At 52.2% G+C, this 21,652-nt stretch overlaps 1 protein-coding gene across 5 annotated transcripts in view; it reads left to right on the top strand.

Moving 5' to 3' along the window:
• Positions 1-15,608, top strand: part of PFKFB4 (6-phosphofructo-2-kinase/fructose-2,6-biphosphatase 4) — a 41,776-nt gene extending 26,168 nt beyond the window's left edge. For 2 of the 5 annotated variants that reach the window (XM_030306684.2, XM_030306681.2), the window contains exons 10-14: positions 1,413-1,517; positions 3,023-3,152; positions 3,260-3,322; positions 4,329-4,393; positions 6,490-9,952. In XM_030306684.2, coding sequence (XP_030162544.1) covers positions 1,413-1,517; positions 3,023-3,152; positions 3,260-3,322; positions 4,329-4,393; positions 6,490-6,549 — 423 coding nt within the window. In that variant the 3' untranslated portion in view covers positions 6,550-9,952. Of the gene's footprint in view, positions 1-1,412; positions 1,518-3,022; positions 3,153-3,259; positions 3,323-4,328; positions 4,394-6,489; positions 9,953-15,118 lie in introns of those variants that run through there. The other 3 variants (XM_030306683.1, XM_030306682.1, XM_032591906.1) reach the window with 3 other exon arrangements.
• The last annotated feature ends 6,044 nt before the right edge of the window (positions 15,609-21,652 follow it).

Below are 21,652 nucleotides of genomic sequence, written 5' to 3'. Positions count from 1 at the left end.
AGAGAGAGGGAGACACAGAATCTGAAACAGGCTCCAGGCTCTGAGCTGTCAGCACAGAGCCCGACACGGGGCTCGAACTCACGGACCGCGAGATCATGACCTGAGCCAAAGTCGGACGCCCAACCGACTGAGCCACCCAGGCGCCCCGGTCTGTACTTTTTTAATAGACAACTTAGAACAAAGGCAGAGATCAGCAGCTCTTTTTTTTTTTTTTTTTTTTTAATGTTTATTTATTTTTGAGAGAGAGAAAAAGCACAAGTGAGGGGAGGGGCAGAGAGAGGAGACACAGAATCTGAAGCAGGCTCCAGGCCCCAAGTGGTCAGCACAGAGCCCATCTCGAGTCTCGAACCCATGAACTATGAGATCATGACCTGAGCTGAAGTTGGACACTCAACTGACTAAGCCACTCAGGCGCCCCTCAGTAGCTTTTTATTAGGGCATTTTATTACTTCCTCTCTCAGTACCCTTAAATCACGCTTTGGTGTTCTCAACCAGTGTTCTTCTTTGATGGATTTTTAAAAAATAGCATTTGTAGGGGTGCCTGGGTGGCTCAGTCAGTTAAGCGTCTGACTTCAGCTCAGGTCATGATCTCACGGTTAGCCCCATGTCAGGCTCTGTGCTGACAGCTTGGAGCCTGGAGCCTGCTTCGGATTCTGTTTCCTTCACTCTCTGCCCCTCCCCCACTCACACTCTGTCTCTCTCTCTCTCAAAAATAAACATTAAAAGAAAAATAGCATTTGTATAAGGTAATCTATGCTACGTGTGAGTGTGTGTGTATCCTGAAGAGACACAAGTGAAATCTTGCTTTATAGCTTGTACAACAATCCATATTTAGAGTATCTCTATAGCACAGAAAACAAAAGACACAAGAAAAGACACATAGTTAACATTCTGTGTTATTTATTTATTTGATTTCAATGTTTATTTTTTTATTTTAATTTATTTTAATGTTTATTTTTGAGAGAGACAGAGACAGAGACAGAACATGAGTTGGGGAGGGACAGAGAGAGACAGAGACACAGAATCTGAAGCAGGCTCTAGGCTCTGAGCTGTCAGCACAGAGCCTGATGTGGGGCTCGAACTCACTAGCCATGAGATCATGACCTGAGCCGAAGTCTGACGCTCAGCTGACTGAGCCACCTAAGCATCCCTCTGTATTTATTTTTATGGCATAAACTGGATGGATGGAAAAGACTGTCCTGGAAGCTCTTTACAAACCAGAAGCTGCCCCCTTTGCTCAGTGGTCCCACGGACCTAGTCTTCCCGGATGCATTCTAAGTTCTGGGCTGGGAGGGCCCCCATGACCCAGGAAATACCCTGTAAACCTGATCCCCTCTGCCTGCCCTCCCCCCGACACAGGGCTGATCCCCGGGCCTGGCATGGGAGGTGTGATGACCGCGGTGTCTCCCTAGGGCGTCTGTGAGGAAATGACTTACGAGGAAATTCAGGATCATTATCCACTGGAGTTTGCCCTGCGGGACCAGGACAAGTACCGGTACCGGTACCCCAAGGGGGAGGTAGGTGGGATTTGGGGGCTTAGCCACCTGCCGTCTGCCCCAGGACCACTGGGGGGTGCTCTGTGGAGGCTGTGTGGGCGGTAGGTGGGGTCTGACCTCAGAGCTTGGCCAGGCTGGGTGTGCATGTCATCTCCATCACCTCCCAGCCATGGGGTCCAGGCCACGCAGTCCCTACCCGCCTTGGACAGTGGATGGACAGTGCTGCACGGGACTCCCACCTCTGAGACTCTGGATCCCTGCTTCCCAGTGTTCCCTACCTTTGCCTTTTTCCCTTCCCCGGGGTATCACAGGGATTGTGTCCTCCCTGTGACTCCAGACACAGGCCCCCGAATGCAGACATAGGGAGACCTTTCCCGGTTGAGTCGTGACCACTACAAGCCATGTGCTCTTGTCTCCTTCCCTCAGGCTGGCTCCTGCTTCAGCCCAGGCCCCAGGTCAGAAATAGGTGGCCTTTGACTCCAGTATCTCCTACTTCCAGGAGGTGGCCTAGGGCGGTGGCCAAATAAAGATACCACTACAGACACACAAGTGTATGCACACTTACACGTACACATGTGGAAGTCCCCATCCCCACCCCAGAGTCCAGACTCTGGGGCCCCTTTGCTGTACTGTCTTCGGGAAAAGCACAGCTCTGGGTAGCATTACTTTTTTCCTGTTGTACTATGAGGCAGAGCTCAGATTTAAAACTAACCCAGATAACAGTAAAAAGGAGTAAAGCAGCTGGCTGTTCAGACTTGAGAATACAGGAAAATAGCAGTTACCAAAAGGACTGATCTAGGATTCCTCCAGAACTACAAGGCATTGCTCTCAGTCAGAGCGTGGAGGCACATTCAGCTCCCAGCTGGAGACATTTGTTTTGCTGGTTGTGTGCAAAGAGGGCTCTGTCTCCTGGTGGAAATCTCTAAACCTCATGGCTGAGGGATTGGTCTAAGGTGTCCCTTGTCAGCTACCTCCCAGCACCCAGGGGAGGCACAGGGCAGGGAGACTGCCAGGATCATTGTTCCTGGCCCCTTAGGCATGCGGACAGGTCTTGTTCCAGGAAGTTTTGGGAGCCTTTATTGCCCCTGCCCCCACAGCTATTTCTGTGCACTCCATCTACTGTGGGCTGGAAGGGCACAGTGCCTCCTACCAGTCCTCAGTTGCCAGCATGTGAGTTCCAGCAGTGGAGGGTTCAGCCAAGGGCCCTGTAGGTGAGCACAGAGGTGGCCCCTTAGGATGGCAGCCTGAGGCCCAGCCCTGCCCTCTAGTCCTCTGGGGACCTGGCCTGGGGTGGAGGATGCAATCCCTTTCCCAGGCTGCCCATCTTTCTCCCCTCCCAGCTCCCCTCTCAAACTGGACATCTCACTGTCCTAGAGGGTCCCCAGGGGCCAGGCTGGAGGATACCAGGCTGCAACCTCCCAGAATGGTGAGCATCCTAGGAGCGAGGAGGTAGCTGGTACCCAGGATGTCTCCATCACTTACCCCTGGAGCAGGGCCTAAGGGACCCTTCCCACTTGCACTTGCAGTCTTACGAGGACCTGGTCCAGCGGCTCGAGCCTGTCATCATGGAGCTGGAGAGGCAAGAGAATGTGCTGGTCATCTGCCACCAGGCTGTGATGCGCTGCCTCCTGGCCTACTTCCTGGATAAGGCCGCAGGTGCGGGCCGGGCCCCCAGGGAGGTGGGATGTGTGTATGTGAGAGAGACAGTGGGACTGTCGTGTGGGCGTCCCTGGCGTGCCAGCCCTCCCCATCTGTGTCCACAGAACAGCTGCCCTACCTCAAGTGTCCACTGCACACCGTTCTGAAGCTGACCCCTGTGGCTTACGGTAAGGAAGCTTCTTGCACACTGACCTGGTTGCCAGATGCTGGCTTTCCACAGGGTTCCACAATTTTGCTTTAGATCCCTTGAAAATTCCTTTAGGGACTCATTCTTCCTCTGCCCACTCCACTACCTTTCCCAACTTACCTTTTTTTTTTTTTTAAGGAAGCTCTATACCCAGTGTGGGGCTCGAACTCACAACCCAGAGATCAAGAGTCACATGCTCTACCAACTGAGCCAGTCAGAGAGGCACCCCTCCCAATTTATAATTTTTAGTTGTTGTTTTTTTATTTTCTGTTTGTTTGTTTGTTTTTAACTTCTGTGGCCACTGGTGCCTTTCCAGTGATCCTCAACCATCACCCACCCACATGAGGGGCTTTTCTACTGGTTTTTCTGAAACCCCCGTAAAGCCCCAAAGCCTCCAGGACCTGGGCCTTAAAATATTCTGGGTGCAGGGCCCGAGCTCCTGGGTCTCAGCTCCTCACTTTCAACACAGGCCATGAGGCACCCCTCAGGTGGTCGTGTCCTCCGGAGAATGACCGTAAAGCCTAGTGGCAGCTGATGTCATTCCCGTGTGTGCTCATCCCCTCGTCCCCCACTGCATTGAACACCTGGCCTATCGGGCTTGTGTTTGTAGTGTGCTTGGGCTGTAAGTGGTTTGGCAGCTCTGAAGACTCACAGAATGACTCCATGCCGGAGCTCAGGCCCGCCACTCCTTAGACTGCCCTCCGCCCTGCCAGTGGGCAGCTTGGGTCCTCAGTGTAGCCCTGCCTGGGTGTTTGGGCTCCTCACCAAGGCTGCGCTGTGGCACGTGATAAATGTGGGCCTGACTGGGTACCTCATCCTTCCTCACATGCTCTGCAGAGCTGCCTAAGGTGAGAGGACCAGGACGAGGCAGAGGATGGCTGTCTAGTCTATCATACCCCAGGCCTCGACCTGAGAGATGTTTCTACCCTCTGTGGCTCCAGCGGCCTTCCAGGAGGGGAAATGGATTTCCATCTTCCCTTTGGCAGGTTGTAAAGTGGAGTCGATATTCCTGAACGTGATGGCTGTGAATACGCACCGGGACAGGCCTCAGGTAGCAACGGGGTCACTGCTGTGGGGGCGAGCATATTCCTGGGGGTATCCAGGCACAGCATCTTCAAGGCCCAGAGCCAACTGGGGTGCCTGCCAGAGTGAGCTGGAGTTCTCTGCCAAAGCTGCTGTCTTATCACCAGGGCGAGGTCATGGCTCTGGGCTAGGCCTTCCCGAGGCTGCTGGCCTGGGGGTGGAGAAATCCCTGGAGCTGGGTCCCCAGGCTAGGCAGTGCCTGAGTCTGGGTGTGGTGGCTTCTTCCCAGCAGCCCTACCGTAGCGGTCTGAGCCAGGGGGTGGGGGATCCCAGCTGGGAAAGAAGCAAGAGGCCCTACTAGGGGGCATGTGGGGATCCTTCCATGTTCCCCTACAAGCTCAGGCCTCACGAGCATCTTTTCCAACTTGAGCACACCTTTAACAATTAAAATGGTATTGTGCTTTGTTGCAGAAAGGGCTGTGCAGGTACTGAGAGGGTGTTGGCACTAGACAGAGACTGTCATGCAGAAGAGCAGTTCACTATCCTGTGTTCCCCCAGTGCCTTGTTTAAGATAGAAGCTCCTCAAAGTTTTGCCCAGAACCACTTTCTATGTCCACGTGAGGTCTCTCTTTCACTGAGGCCAAGGGCCGGAGTCGCCCTTCTGGACCTCATTCACAAGGTCTACTGCAGCAAGAAGGCCCCTGGGGCCTCTGTTGTGCCTGCTGCCACCTACAGTGGAGCATGGGGGGCTCTGGGTCCCTATCAAAGGTGCAAGCCTTGGGCTGCTCACCTGCCACCCCTTGACCTTGAACCCCACTGGCAGAGATATGTGCATGTTCTTAAGACTGCTGCCCATCACCGGGACCATCTACCATGTAGGCCACTTCTCTATTTGTCCTGAGAGTCTGCCCCAGGCCTAGCCTGGCACCCACAGGTCACAGGAGAAGGAATGTCCTAACAGGCACCCTTTGTGCGGAAGAAAGCCCAGAAGGTACTGGGCCCCAGTACTGACTGACAGGGTGATGGTTAGTGATGGTAAGAGAAGCCCCTGGAGGCAGCAGTCATTGGGGGCTGATGCCCGCATCAACGGGACAGGAGCCAGCATGACCATGGGGTAGGTGGCAGCCACCTTGCCCACCTCTGCGTGGTGGCTTCTGAGAGGCAAACTTCTGCTGGCCATAGGTTCCTGGCTGGTTTCCTTTCAGGTGGCGGGATCCCTGGGTCCTAGCCCATTCTTGGGAATGTGATGGGAAAGGGGGCCCTCGGGAAGCCTGCCCCACCCACCATGAGAATTGCACCTGCCCCTCCAATTCCAGTGGCTGGTTCAGGGCACGCACAGGTGTGCCCGTGGGGGCAGTGTCTTCCTCCCTGCAGATCCGTGCACATCACATCACATGGGGCTGTGGCCCAATGTGACCTGCTTCAGCAGGTGATGGTTGTGAGGGCCCCCAATCAAGAAGATGGGCCACCAGGATTTGGGGGTCCCATAGGACCATCTCAGGAAGCTGAGGAAGGTGTCAGGCTCTCAATCCCTTAGGCCACAGCCCAGCAAGCTGTGGAAGGAAGTGGACTTTGTGGTTTGACAGGGCCCATCTGTAGCCGAGGGCTTCAGGAGGTCCAGAGTGCCCCACCCCAGGTCTGAGAGGACAAAGCACGCCACAGACTACGAGATGTCCACAAGCTGCTGGGGCTACATCTGACACCTGTCCACCGACACTTAGAGCCAGGAGGAGGTCGCCCCCAGGAGCCGGTTCCCTTCCCTGCCCCCCACTGACGAGGATGCAAGCCAGCTGTTTCCTCCTGGTTGACTCAGGCCTGGGGCAGGAGGTGGAGATGGCCTTACTCTGGGTGATGCCCGGCCTGTGTCCAAGGAGCAAGCAGGAACTGGGGGCATCTTCCACCCCTGCCTTTGAACCCTTGTGTTCGTCCGCCCACCATATGTTGAGAGGCTCTTGGGCCCTTGCTCTTAGGGAAATTTGGGGAACGGAGTCCTGCAGCCAGGGCTCCTGGGGGGTGAGTATGTGAACCCAGAGGTGCACAGTGATGAGGAAAGTAGGCAGCAGGACAGTGGGTGTCTGTCTATTCTCACCGCAGCGTGAATCTTCTGTGTTGTTTGTTTTGCAGAATGTAGATATCTCGAGGCCTCCAGAGGAAGCCCTCGTCACGGTCCCTGCTCACCAGTGACCATGTCTCATCCACTGCGACCCCCAGGCAGGTACTGATCTCTGCAGATGAGATCATTACAGGCCCCTGCTCCATGTGACAGTTTCTATGCTGGATCATCCTCAACGCCACACCTGGTTGGTGGCACCCAGAGCCCCCGCACCAGCCCACCTGCTTCCTTGTTAATGGCGACAGGGTTATACGTGGTGCCTGACTTGCTGCTAAGAATCATTTGGCCAGACTGCGTCTTCCCTGGGCTGGTGAGAGGTTTCCTAGCAACCCGGTCCTTCTGTTGCAGCTGTGAGGTGTCCTCTCACCGGTCGGTTGGCTTTGTGAAGTGTGAAACCCTAAACATGTGAACAGAAAGCACTTGCTGTGACGATCCCACCACGGCCGAGCTGTCTGAGGTGGACCGGGGGCCCCCTGCAGGGGCTCCGCCGTCTCCTCTGTGGCCACTTCCTGAGCCTGAGGCAAGGTCTTCATGGCAGCCTGAGCTCCACTGCCTTGGGTGAGAAAGAGCCCTTCCCATCCTGCCCTGCCAGGACCCGTAGAGCCACCAAGGCAGGTACCTCCACTGGCTAGGCCACTTGTATGAGCAGTGTGCTCACTTCACCACGACATGATGTACAGAACACACAGGGAACACGGCCTTTGTGGTCACCGCTTCTCAATTGCGCACACACTGGAACATTGGCGAGAGCTGATGGCCAAGGCCACCCCTGCCCACCTGCTGCACAGTGAAAGCAGGTAAAGACAGGGTGGTTGTGTGAGTTCTTCCCAGTGTACACCCAGGTGCTTGAGGGAGGGGCTGCTGTCCCCCTCCCCTCCTGGCCCTGCCTGCTAGGCTACCTCTTGCCTGTTGCCGCCTGTGTCCACACAGGAGTGTACCCCGGTGGCCGAGACATGCATTTGCTGTGAACGATTCGGAGAAAAAAAAGCCTGTCCTGGCATTCATTGACCTCTGCCCGTGGGACTGAGCCGGGGAAAGGGCGGACTCCTGAGGCACCCTGTCCAGGGGAGGATTTGCTCAGCCATATCGTAGCTTTTGATTCACGTGTATGGGAGCCTGGCAGAAAACGACCTCAGAAGGCTACCATCTGTCACGCCCCTGAGTTCTTTTGAGCCCAGAGAGGCAGGCTGGGCAGTGGGTTTGGGCTCCATTTTATAGCTGAGCAGGAGACCTGTCCAGCAAGTCGCAAGGCTGGGTGAGGAGGTGTCTGGACCTGTAGTTGGACGCCCCACCGTCCACAGGACCCAGGATCCCGAGCCCACCTTGCACCCGGAACCTTCCTTGGCAGAACAACCCACCTTTCCCAGCCTTCCGGGGCTTTGCAGCCTGCAGGTGCCACCTGTCCCTGAGGGAAGTTCATGTCCCTGCCCCAGCTGGCGGTCTGTCAGCCTTGGGTGCTGCAGTGGCTGTGGACAGACACGGTGGAGGGCTGGGGCAAGATCTTCTGGACTTACCTCCTGCCAGAGCCCCAAGCCCTAGACTCAGGACCAGGGGACCATGCCACTGCCTTTGGGACATGAGGACCACAGCCTTTGTTTCTGTGTCCCCAGAGTCTTGGGTGACTCGGTCACTTGGACACACTCACTTTTTGGCCATAATGGGTCTCTTTTGTTGGTGGCACCTACGTCTGGATGTCCCCACTTCGCCAGGACCTCGAACTGGCTGAGGCATGACCAGCGAGGCCTTTTCTCTGTGCCCAGAGGGCAGTCAGGAGCTGCCGGGCCCAAAGTGTCACAGGGCCTGGGATAAGGCAGAAGGAAGCCTGGGGGCATGGTGTGGGTTGGGGCCTTTCCTCTCTGCCTCTGCCCTGGAGTGGTCTCTGCATGGTTAGCAACCCACTGGGTTGGCCACTGGTTCTATCCATGATGGTGGATGTGCTTGTGTTGAAGACACTTTCCCGTTCTTTTCAGAATGGAGGTTGTTGGATCTCAGCCACACATTACACTGTGTCTAGCATTCTTTGCAATAAATACTTTTTCTAAAAAAATTGGGCACCTGACTGGCTCAGTTGGTAGAGTGTGCAGCTGTATCTCGGGGCCGTGAGTTCGAGCCCCATGTTGGGCCTAGAGCTTACTTTAAAAAAAAATAAAATATATAAGAATCTAAGGTTGTATCTTGTGACCATCTCTCCATTTGTGAGGTATTTCCGGCTGGCTCTGCACACTCCCATGTTGTAGTCTCTCGTAGGTCTGTGTTGGGGTCCTTGGTCCAGCTCCCACCTCCATGCCTACCGCTCTCTGGAGAGGAAACTGTCTTGCCCTGGAGTGTGCCCTGGGCCTGGTGCACATGGGCAGGGACAGGGCCGAGTTTTCTCTGGGCCAACCTAGGGTTCTGGGTGCTCATCCCTGAGCAGGAAGCAGATGTGTGAGGGGGCATTTGGAGCAGAGCACCAATGAGGGGAAATTATGGATCTCAAATGTCGGCATCCCTGGAGAGGGGAACCAGGGGCTGGATGGAGGATGGACGGAAGGTCTGCGTGAGGCTGTGGGTGGGGGCGTGTTGGCTAGTTCTGTTGTGTTTTCTTTGTCACCTACCTCTGGATTGGGGAACATGAGATGAGGGGCAGGGTTTTTCCTTTCTTGTGCCCCAGAAAATCACTGGACTTTCCATACCTCTCGCCCTGGGGCTGGGCTGTTGGGAGGGCAGGGCTGCTCTTCAGTGGACATAATGGGGCTGGACATGGCTGGGTGCCCATCTGCACCTCTCTCGGTGTGTCAGGTTGGAGGTGGCTGTGGCTGGGCTGTTTCTGAGTGGTTTGGTGTTGCCAGTGGCTATGGCTGTGCCTTACCCAGCTGTGTCATGATGGATGACAAAACCCCCTGGGCATCATCCCCGAGTTCAGAGGGATTCCAGCTGCAACGGTCCTCCTGGTAGGTGAAATTAGGAGACAGCTTGATGGTCCTCACCCTGTCTCTGGGCACTGAGTTCCTGGGTGGACACCTGACCTGAGAGGCCTCAGCACTTTTGGAAGAAGGTGTTAAAGATTTTTAGCAACAAAGCAACAGCAGAAGGAATGAGATTTAACACTATGAGAATTTTTCTTTGGGTCCAGTGTTCTACCACAACCTAGAAAGAGCAATTATATATTGTCATGTTGAAAAATTTTGTAGCATTTTGGATTGCTAGAAAACAATGACCATGATTGGATGTTAAGATCAAGCGTATTTGGATAGAAAGAAATGTTGCAAAGATATAGGTTTCAGCAATATTTGAATTATATTTATAATATAATAATCATATACTATATATTAATAAATTAAAATACAATTATCATCAGCAAAGGGGAGTGTTGGCATGTATGGCTTAAACCAATCATGTGTGGGGCTGGGCACATTGTTGTTTGAGCAAAACCTTTTTTCTTTAAGTAATTTATTCATTCATTTATTTATTTTGAGAGGGAGAGAGAGAGCGTGAGTGGAGGAGGGGCAGAGAGAGAGAGAGGGAGAGAAAGAGAATCCCAAGCAGGCTCTGTGCTGTCAGTGCAAAGCTCATGTAGGTCCTGATCTCACAAATTGTGAGATTATGACCTAAACTGAAATCAAGAGTTAGATGCTTAACTGACTGAGCCATCCGGCACCACTGAACAAAACTATTTATTAAAAGTGAAAGATGGGGAGCATATGGCTCTTGACCTTGGGGTCATGAGTTCAAGCTCCACATGGAGCATAGAGATTACTTTAAAAAAAAGAAAATGGGGGCACCTACGTGGCTCAGTGGGTTAAACATCGACTCTTGATTTCAGCTCAGGTCATGATCTCACAGTTTGTGAGATCAAGCCCCAAGTCGGGCTCTTCGCCAACAGCGCAGAACCTGCTTGGGATTCTCTATCTCCCTTTCTCTGCCCCTCCCCTTCTCTCTCTCACTCTCAAAAATAAAAGAAAAGAAAGAGAAAAGAAAAGAAAAAAGAAAAGAAAAGAAACATGGCTTTGGGGTACACTAGAACTCATGTCGGCCACACCCTAGTTAATGGCCACAAGTCCCTTTGGGAAGGACTGTGAAGAAAGTGCCAGCATGAACCTGTAACATTTGCACAGGGCCCTCCTTCCTTAAAGGGCACCCACCCTACTTCCTTCAGGGACCCCTGAGTTTATGAACTGATTTTACCTAGAACGTTGGAGAAAAAAAATCCTCTCTGTTGCAGGCAGGTCTCTGTTGGTCTGACCTCTGGTCCTTTTATTACACACATCAAGGAGGACTCTATGGGCCTCCCTGTCAGTTTTGGTCCTAGGGGCCTGGTGATCCTGGCAAAGATCCTTTCAGGCCAGGCCATTCAGATGACCACTAAGTCTCCTGCATGTCATGGTCTCTGTACCTCTCTCTCCTCTGGCAGCTCAAGGCTGCTACTTGCCTCTCAGTGCCCAGGGTCCTGGTATCTGCATTGAAATCAAGGAGTCATCTCAATTACGGTGTCTCCAGTCAGAATCCCTGACCCATGGAGGACAGTGACTACGGTGCTTGTTAAGTAAAGGTTGAATTGTGTCCCCCCACAAAACAACTCATACACTGAAGACCTAAGCCTTGTACCTCACAATGTGACCTTATATAGAAATAGCATCACTTTTCAAAGATGATGTCCTTGGCAGTGAACTTCTAAATGACGGTAAAGGGAGTATCTCTGAGTGAGTTGTCTGATGAACTCAGCCCAACATTGGATTTCAGTGAATGAATGAATCTTCCTAAGGTTTTGGATTCTTTCTTCTACATTATACCAGGGGGCTTTGGACATCTCTGTTGCATTTAGGGAGACTCTGCTGTCTTCCAGCCAACCGGATAGACACACAGGACAAGCCTTAGTGGCTTAAGCCAGCACACTGAATCCAAAATTTCTGTCCAGTGCACCTGTATCAATAAATTCAGCCCAATCTAAACTTAGGTTCTTATCTCCTGGGTCTAGGACCTCAATCTTTCCTTGCACATATTCTCCACATTGTGACCAAGGTAAGTTAACAAAAGTCTTACAGTTCCTTTGATACATAAGCCTTCCCCTCTGCATTTTACTTTGTAATAAGATCTCCAGACATGCTGGAATCCGTCTTTCTTTTTTAATATTTTATTATTTTTTCCTTAATATTTTATTTTTCAGTAATCTCTGTACACAATTTGGAGTTTGAACACACAACCCTGAGATCAAGAGTCACATGCTCCACCGACTGAGCCCACCCGGCGCCCCACTGGAATGCATCTTTAGTTTAAGATACTGGGGTTATTGAGGAGTTTGGGAAGAGGGGAAGGAGAAGAGTTGGCTTCCCCTTGCAAACGATAATGTTTCCTCTGAGTTCATTCATAGATCTTCATCCTGTGTAATTTGTTAACAGGTGAAGTGCCTACTGTGGGCTAAGCTGTGGAGACAGAGCAGTAAGCCCGACAGGCAAACTCCTGCTGTCACAGAACTGCCGTGGGAGACACAGTACAGAAATACATAAGGATGTAATTCCTCCCAGGGTGCTGGGACAGAGGGGAGGGTGTGGGAGGGCGTGTAAGAAGGCCTCACTGAGAAGGTGGCCAAAAGGCCTGGATGAAGCCGTGGAGTGGATGGCTGCAGAAGCCAGAGTGAAGAAGAGGAAGGCCAGGTCAGAGGTCATGGGGTACAGGTGATATGGGGCCTTGGAAATAAGAGGCCCATGAAGGCCTTTGAGCCAAGTGACTTGATCCGATGAACATTTTTTTTTAATGTTTATTTATTTTTGAGAGAGAGAGAGAGAGAGACAGAGCATGAGCAAGGGAGGGGCAGAGAGAGAGGGAGACAGAATCCGAAGCAGGCTCCAGGCTCTGAGCTGTCAGCACAGAGCCTGACACGGGGCTCGAACTCACAGACTGTGAGATCACGACCTGAGCTGAAGTCAGACGCTCAACCAACTGAGGCCACCCAGGCGCCCCATCAATGAACATTTTTAAAGGGTCCCTCTGGCTGCTGCTGCCTGTAGAATAGACTTCAGTGGGGCAGAGTGGAGGTCAAGAGACCTGCCTGGAGCCACTGTGACAATCCGGGTGAAAGACCTTGATGCTGGCATTGGGGCTGCTGAGAGGTAGTCGGATTCTGCCTAAATTGTGAAGGTAGAGCCAGGATTGGCTGCTGGTGTGGATGAAGGCCTATGAGAAAGACATGGTGCCCAGGGGTGGGGTCACCACTGTGGACATATGAAAGTCTGCATGGGGCAGTTCAGCTGAAGATGCATTCAGATTAAATGCCAGCTGGAGATCTAAGTGGAGGTGTGACAGGAGTTGGATCTTGAAGTCTGGAGTTGAGGCCTGGGCTGGAGATAAGAAATGACATCATCCGTGTGTAGACGGTGCTTAGAGCCGTGACACTGGATGAGCTCTCAAGGGGAATATAAATAGAGAAGAAATGGCACCTGAGGACCAAGCCCTAGGGACCCCACATTACGAGCGTGACATGAAGAGCCAGCAGACAGTGTGAGAAGGAGCAGTGTGGGGAGCGTGGGGGAGCCGGGAGTGCCCCGCTGTGTCAGGTGATGCTCATGGGTCAAGGAAGGTAGCCCCGCTGTGTCAGGTGATGCTCGTGGGTCAAGGAAGGTAAGAAGGCCAGTGGATGTGGGCCTGCGAAGTATTTCCCAGTGTTGCTGCACACTCTCGGTGCTCTGTCCTGAGCAGTGCCTGGCTTTCACATTAAAGATTTGGGGAGGCTGTGAATTCCCTCAGATTTTCACCTGGAAGCCATAGAATCTGCCTATGGGTTTGATAATGGGCTGTCTCAGCCCCATGGCTGCAAGAGATAGGAGACTCCTTTGCAAAGCAGAGAAAGTTTAAAAAAATTTTTTTAATGTAAATGTTTATTTTTGAGAGAGAGAGAGAGAGAGAGAGAGAGCGCGCGTGTGAGCCTGAGCAGGGGTGGGGCAGAGAGAGAGGGAGACAGAGGATTTGAAGCGGGCTCTGTGTTGACAGCAGAGAACCTGACACAGGGCTCAAACTCATGAACCATGAGATCATGACTTGAACACTTAGCAGACTGAGCACCCCCCAGGCACCCGGAGAAAGTTTTCCATTTGTGCTTGGACACACAGCAGCTGGGAATCTGACCCTGTTGTTCTCTTTAAGCTGTTTGGATGCTGTTAAAAGCAACCACCTGGCAGCAGTCAGTGCATTTCTCAGGCCCTTCATGTTTTAAGGTGAAGCCCTTGGCCTTCCAAAGCCCGAGTATCAATGGATTCTTCACCTGAGGGGCTACCTGTGGTGTCTTGTTTTCTGATGCCACTTGGGACACTAAATTTTGTGGGGTTTTTCACACCAATAAGTAATTCTCTGATTCTCCCACACCAACTAGGTGTCCAACAATTCAATCCAATTTGGACACCAACTCTTGAATTAGTGCAGACCCCACAGGTTAAGGGCTCAGTCCCACAAGACTGACCCTACTTCAGGTGCTGGTCCCAAGTCCCAAGAGGGCCACCCATAACTTCTGATCAACTGGCTATAAATCAGGTCTAAGCCCCCTCCTCAAATTCAATAACTCGCTGGAATGACTCCTAGAACTCAGGGAAACACTTTATTTACATTTAAAAAAGATGCAATTCAGGGACCACCAAACGGAAGAGATGTATAGAATGAGGTACTGGGGAGAGGGAGAGGGTGGCGTGGAGTTTCCAGGATAACCAGGGCTGTTGCCTTCCTAGCACATCAGTGCGTTCACTAATCTGGAAACTCCCAGAACTCCACGATGTAGGGGGTTTTACGGAGGTTTCATTACAGAAGCACCATTAATTAAATCACTGGCCTTTGCAAGTTTAAGGACAAGTGTAGAAGTGGGGTACTGGGAGACCTTACCTTCAAAAACCCTAGAAACCAAGTTACATAGATAATAAAATACTTGGATTAGAATTTTAAAAATAATGTTTTGACTTTAAAACTTTATTTAAAAAAATTTTTATGTTTGTTTGTTTATTTATTTAGAGAGCAAGCCGGGGAGGGGCAGAGAGAGAGAGAGAGAAATCCCGAGCTGGCTCTGCACTGTCAGCACAGAGCCCGACACAGGGCTTGAACTCACAAACCGCGAGATCATGACCTGAGCTGAAACCAAGAGTCAAGAGCCAAATGAAGAGACGCTTAACCAACCGAGCCACCCAGGCGCCCCTAAAACTTTATATTTGAAAGGAAAGAAAATTTGATATTGCTGGTGTTGATTATAAAAAAAAAACACAAAAAACCATTGGCCTCTGGTTGATAGAAGTGGATCTCCACCCCCCCACCTCCCCAGTTTGGGCTGAAAGTTCCTACCCTCTATTCATGGCTTGGTCTTTATGGTGACCTGCCCCCATCCAGAACCTTTCTAAAGGGTTTGGCTTTCCCCGGCCGGGAGTCTTATTAGCATACGAAAGACAGCAAATCCAAGTGTTTTTAGGCGCTCCGGTGCCAGGAAGCAGGGACTAAGAACACGTATTTTTTATTACACCACACCCCCAGCGGTGGCTTCAGGCTGCCAGGTTCGCTAGAGCCTTTCCCTTCATCCTAGCTGGGTTTCCACCGCCTTCAGCTCCTACCAGACAAATGTCCAGTCCGGACCCACCTCTATTTCCCCGCAGCACCTTCTGCCATTCCTGGTGACAACATCTCTATCACTTGCAGGAAACGGACTCTGCCCGACCTAATCAGAAACAGAATTTGTGAAAAGGAACTTGTGTAGCTTCCAGAGCCACCGAGGGGGCCGGAGGACAAGACTCAGAGCCGGACAGCTCGTTTCCAGTGCAAACCTCCGTCCTGCTCTGGCCTGCTGAGCAAGCCACCACCACCACCACCGCCACCGCAGGATCCTCACCGTAGCCCAGACACTGCAGGATCCTCACATAGCCCAGACACTTCGAGCCCTGAGCCTCGAAGGAGGCTCTCTGTTGTCCAGACGTGGCAGCCAGCCCCCCAGCGAACTCCTGGGAGGGTATGTCTGATTGGCTGGGCCTGGACAAAGGCCCTTGCCCTGGGGCGAAGGACAGCCAGCCAGTGAGTCTCTGGCATTTCTGCCTTCTCAAGTGGAAGAAAGGGGCCCAGGTGCTGGGTGAAGAGGAATGGCAGGGGCCTCTACTTTAGCACTGCTAATTAACAAAAATTCGACTGAGTAAATTTTAAAGATCTAATTGGCTTTCTTAAGTGATTCCTGAAGTGGGCAGCATCTCATCTTACCCGTGGAGGGGAGCTCTGAGGAGTGGGACCAGACGGAAGGTTTCTATAGAAGGAGGGTGGGAGCAGGAAGGTTATTAGCAAAAGAAAAGGATTGTTCCAGACCTGGCCTCTTTCTGGGGGGGCGAAGCAAGGTGTCTTATCATGCAGACGACCCCATCTTTCTTTGAGGGGTGGGAGAGGAGCAAGAGGCCGACTCAGTGGCGCTGATTGAAAAATTCCTGACTGACCGGTTAAGACTACATTTCTGGGAGAGGTTGAAACTGCAATTAGATCGGGTATCAAGGCCTGGTTTGGGAACTTGGTCTGAGGGACGTCATTTGGGGCCCGTGATTTTTGTTTTGTTTTGTTCTAATTTTTTAATGTTTATTTTTGTGAGAGAGAGAGAGAGAGCAGAGGAGGGGCAAAAGAGAGAGGGAGACAGAATCGGAAGCAGACTCCAAGGTCTGAGCTGTCAGCAGAGCCTGACGCGGGGCTCGAACTCACGAACCGTGAGATCAAGACCTAAGCCAAAGTCCGACGCTTAACCAACTGAGCCACCCAGGCGAGCCCGCACCCCCCCACCCCGCCCCGTCTCTTTTTTTTTTTTTTTTTTTTAACAGCACTCACCTCTCCTGGCCCAGAGTCTCAGTCGTGGGCTGACAGGTTGCGCCCACCCCCTGTCAGGGACTGGGCTTTCTGGGCATCACTGGGTGCTCCCCATGCAGAATTGCCACTACAGGTTGGCCACACGCTGGGGGCTGGGCATTTGAGGTCAGCGCTCAATACAGGGGCCATTTACAGAGCTATAGGCAGGTTCAAGTGGCCACTTAGGTCGGGGCAGCACCAGGGGCTAACATCAGGAGACCTTTCAGTCCACAGGCCTACAGGGGCAAAGTGGGGAAGGGTTACCGGAACCTGGTGTGGGACCATCCCTTAGCCACGTACTGGTCCCCACACCTCCAGTTGCAGTTCCTGTAATCTGTCCACCAGAGGGATCTCTGAAGTCACTCACTCCTGTGGCCCTCTAGATAAATCTCTGTTTCTGAGCACTATGGCCCTGAAAGAGAAGGAGGAGAGAGGAGTGGCTATGGGGTGGCACATATTGACTGCTGGCAGGAGGTTGGGGAAGGAGTAGGGGGGAGCAGCCCCACCCCTGCACTCTCCTCTCCCACCTGACCACCCACCTTTGCCTTCTATTTGCCAAGCCTAGAAAGAAGCCCAGGAAAAGGGAGCCCCAGGACAGGGTAGGGTGGAGGGCGGGACTGGAGGGGAAAGTAGAAGACAGCCTGCTGCCACAGGCCCCTCCTATGGGTGGCACCGAGGACTGGGGGCACTGAGGCAGCCCGCCCCCAGGGGGAATGATTTCAGGACTGGGACTCAGGGGAAAGAGGTCAGTGGGCTGAAGGGGATCTTGTCTTTCCTTTTTCAATTATCTGGCACCTACTATGTGCATGCATGGCCCTTGTGCTGGATACAGAAGACAGACACTAGCCCAGCCTCATAGAGCCCCCAGAGTAGCAGAAGACACCCATATGACCCAGGGGGTTGTTTGTGTTGGGCTGGGGGAGTCACAGAGGGGAGCCCTAACTCAGACTTGACATCTTGGGAGGCTTCCTGGAGGAGGTGGTATTTCAACTGGAATATAAAGGTTGAGGGAGGGGTGGGAAATGTGTGTGGTGTCTGCAGAGCCAGGAAGCACGAAGAGCCCCATTTATTGCTGGGACTGAAGTTGGAACTTTATCTTAAGAGCCATGGGTAGAGAGGTGCCTGGGTAGCTCAGTTGGTTAAGCATCTGACTCTTGATATTGACTCAGGTGGTGATCCCATGGTTGTGGGATCGAGCCCCAAGTTGGGCTCTGCGCTGACAATGCAGAGCCTGCTTGGTATTCTCTCTCTTCCTCTCTCTGCCCCTCCCCGCTCATGCTTTCTCTCTCTCTCTCTGTCTCTCTCTTTCTCAAAATTAATAAACTTAAAAAAAAGAATTTTGGGGAACCCTTGCAGGGTTTAGAGTCCGGAGGGCTACTGATTTGTTCTTTAGGAAGATCAAGACTGGAAGCATGGAGAGAGGTGGTGAGACCAGAGCTGAGTCAGTGGTGAGTAAAAGAATGTTCTGGAGGGGCGCCTGGGTGGTTTGGTCGGTTGAGCGTCCGACTTCAGGACTTCGGCTCAGGTCATGATCTCACGGCCCGTGAGTTCAAGCCCTGAGCTGGGCTCTGTGCTGACCGCTCAGAGCCTGCAGGCTGTTTCGGATTCTGTGTCTCCCTCTGTCTCTGCCCCTCCCCTGTTCATGCTCTGTCTCTCTCTGTCTCAAAAATAAATAAACGTTGAAAAAAAATTTTTTTTTAAAGAATGTTCTGGAGATGAGAGTGGCAGAGTGGGGGGGAAGTTGAGTACCAGCCTGGGTGATCAGGTGGAACTGGGGATACAGGTGTCAGTTGTCTGTGGAGGCCCAGAAGGTCTTTGGAGGTGGTGTTCTGGGAGTCCTCAGGGCCTGGATGGCGGCGGATGGGCAGGAAATCTCAGAGGCCAATGCGCTGGGTGAGAGGTCAGGGCAGGGGCCACTGTGAGCACAGTGGGTAGGGGGCAAGAGTGGAGTTGTGGGAGGAAGGTGAGGAAGGTGACAGTCAGGTGGTCCAGGACACCAGCAAGCAGTGCAAGGCAGAATGCAGAGGGAGAGGGTGAGGTCATAGGGGAGGACACTGTGGTGCCACTGGCCTGGAACAGGGGGGGAGCAGGTGTGGGGGGGTGGTGCCCTGCGATGAGGTGTAGACCACATGGGAAAGAGGCATAATTTGAGGTAGGGCCTGCCTCTAAGCACGGAAGGGCACCTGCTGGAATGAAAGGGGGGTGGGGGAGGCCTGAGGAGAAAGGCTGTCAGAGGGGTGGTTCTGAGAACAGCCCCAGCTTCCCTGCCCTTCTACCCCATACCTGTGCCTGGCATTTTTTTTGCTGAGCTAGTCTAGCTGGTCTGGGTCCTCACATCATGTGTCTTGTCTGGAGGACCCTCAATCTTGTTGAGTACACTTTTTTTTTTTTTTTTAATGTAAACTCTACACCCAAGGTGGGGCTTGAACTCATGCCCCTGAGATCAAGAGTGTCATTGGAGGACCCTCAATCTTTTTTCTTTTTAGTTTTTAAATTTTTAAATTTACATCCAAGTTAGTTAGCATATAGTGCAATAATGATTTCAGGAGTAGATTCCAGTGTTTCATCCCCTATGTATAACACCCAGTGCTCATCCCAACAAGTGTCTTCCTTAATGCCTCTTGCCCATTTAGCCCATCCCCCCACCCACAATGCCTCCAGCAACCCTCAGTTTGTTCTCTATATTTGAGTCTCTTATGTTTTGTCCCTCTCCCCGTTTTTATATAATTTTTGCTTCCCTTCCCTTATGATAATCTGTTTTGTATCTTAAATTCCACCCACATATGAATGAAGTCATATGATATTTGTCTTTCTCTGACTAATTTTGCTTAGCATAATACCCTCCAGTTCCATCCACATTGTTGCAAATGGCAAGATTTCATTCTTTTTGATTGCCGAATAATACTCCATTGTATATATATACCACATCTTCTTTATCCATTCATCCATCGATGGACATGTGGGCTCTTTCCATACTTTGGCTATTGTTGATAGTGCTGCTAGAAACATAGGGGTGCATGTGTCCCTTCGAAACAGCACACCTGTATCCCGTGGGTAAATACCTAGTAGTGCAATTGCTGGGTCTTAGGGTAGTTCTGTTTTTAATTTTTTGAGGAATCTCCCTCCTGTTTTCCAGAGTGGCTGCACCAGTTTGCATTCCCACCAACAATGCAAAAGAGATCTTCTCTCTCCACATCCTTGCCAACATCTGTTGTTGCCTGAGTTGTTAGTGTTAGCCATTCTGACAGGTGTGAGTTAGTATCTCATTGTGGTTTTGATTTGTATTTCCCTGATGATGAGTGATGTAGAGCATTTTTTCATGTGTCAGCCATCTGGATGTCTTCTTTGGAGAAGTGTCTATTCATGTCTTCTGCCCATTTCTTCACTGGATTATTTGTTTTTTGGGTGTGGAGTTTGATAAGTTCTTTACGGATTTCGGATACTAACCCTTTATCTGATATGCCATTTGCAAATATCTTCTCCCATTCCGTTGGTTGCCTTTTAGTTTTGCTGATGGAGGACACTCAATCTTGTTGAGACCCTCATGTTTGGCACAGGGAGTTTAATTTCTGCTTTGGAGGGGCTGATTTCCCTGGGCAGCTGTGGAAGTTACCATTTCCCAGCTTCACAGGCTTGGTGTCCTCTGCCCCCACCATGGGCATATGCCTGTCAGATGCATGGCTGTGATTTCCCAGCCACTGGGTGTTCCTGGCCTCCAGCCCCTCCTATCCATGCACAGCTCTGGATGGGTCATGGAGCCGCCACCGTCCTCCACCATGAAGGTTTCACGCGTTTGTCTGTGACATGTGGGAGGATGAGCAAGCACAGGGATCCCAATCCTGAAAATGTCAGGGAGGATGAGGCCAGGGGAAAGGCACCTAGAAGAAACTGGGGGGAGGTGTCAGAGCAGGAAAGCCAAAGACAAGTGACAGGAGGTAAGAAAGGACAACTCTTGGGAGTTTGCTGGGGATAAGGACTAGGTTATGAAGAGAGACAAGTCTGTGGGAGGCAGAGGCTGGACACCCAGGGAGTGGAACGGGGTGGGGGGGGGGGTCAGAGGACAGCTGGACAGTGACATGGAGGTGAGCACGTGGTGTCTGTTGTACATGGGGAAGGGGGACCTGGGCTGTGTCCAGCTTCAGGCCGTGCTGCTGAGGGGCAGAGGCAGCGTGGCAGGACGGGGAGGGCTCCTCATTCTAACCAGGGATAGTCAGCTTCTGCCCCGTATGCTGAGCCCGGAGCCCTTCCCGGCCAGGTGGTGGCCAAGCCCTCTCCTCCCTCCTCTCACACGCTGGCCTGGGGAACTGCACTGAGGACACCCCAGGTTGCCCTCTCAGGTCTCACTCTGTCCTCAGGTGAGAAACATGTGGTGTGGCGCACAGGATGTATGCCCTGGCTCCAGGGCCCCGTTAGCGTGACCTTTCATGTTTTCTGCCTTGAGTATAATGTACTAGATGTGCCCGGTGCAGGTGGGAGGCAGGTCAGAAACCCTGGGTAAAAAAATGCTCACTATAGATTGAACACTTGTGTCCTCGTAAAATTCATGTGTTGAAATTCTAACCTCAAGGTGATGGTATTTGGAGGTGGGGCCTTTGGGAGGTGATTAGATCTTGAGGGTGGAGCCCTCATGAATGGGGGTTAGTGCCCTTATAAAAGAGGCCCCAGAGAGGTCCCTGAGCCCTTCTGCCAAGTGAAAACAAAGGGAAAGGACAATCATCTATGAACCAGGAAACTCTCATCAGACATAGAATCTGCCGGCAGCCTTGATCTTGGACTTCTCAGTGGGCAGAACTGTTGTTTACAAGCCCCCAAATCTATGATGTTTTGTTATAGCAGCTGGAACAGACTTCTCGATTTCCCTGGCTCTGCCCAGACCCCAGCTCCACAGTGGGTGGCAGAGCCACCGTTAGCCATTGCCCCATCTCAAGGTGTCTTGTGTGAGCATATGGTCTGGAGCAGACACGGATGAAGCCCAGCCAGACTCCCCCTGAGCCAGGAGGTGGCCTGGTGTGCCTGGGAGCTTCCAGTTCCCATCCTCAGACCAGGCCATCTGAAGCAGGCTTGCCCTGAGCTGGGAGGGGTGTAGGGGGGGCGGGTAGGATGCCCAGTGGGTGAGGTGATGGGCTCACTGGTTGATACCCAGTGGGTGAGGTGATGGGCTAGGCTTGCAGAAGGGACTGGCATTTATTGAGTGCCTACTGTGTGCCCAGGTCTGCTCTGGGCACTGTCCCCACCACCTCACCTGGTCCTCCAATGCAGAATGAGGGGCATGGGAGGGCCCAGGGCCACGGGGAGGGGAGGGGCTGTGTCCAGCCTCCCAAGTGTTAAGATGCAGATTCCAGTGGAGACCCCCTTGGGGTC

This window comes from Lynx canadensis, chromosome A2, assembly GCF_007474595.2.
Source record: "Lynx canadensis isolate LIC74 chromosome A2, mLynCan4.pri.v2, whole genome shotgun sequence".
Lineage (NCBI taxonomy): Eukaryota > Metazoa > Chordata > Mammalia > Carnivora > Felidae > Lynx > Lynx canadensis.
This window is presented reverse-complemented; position numbering and strand designations above follow the sequence as displayed.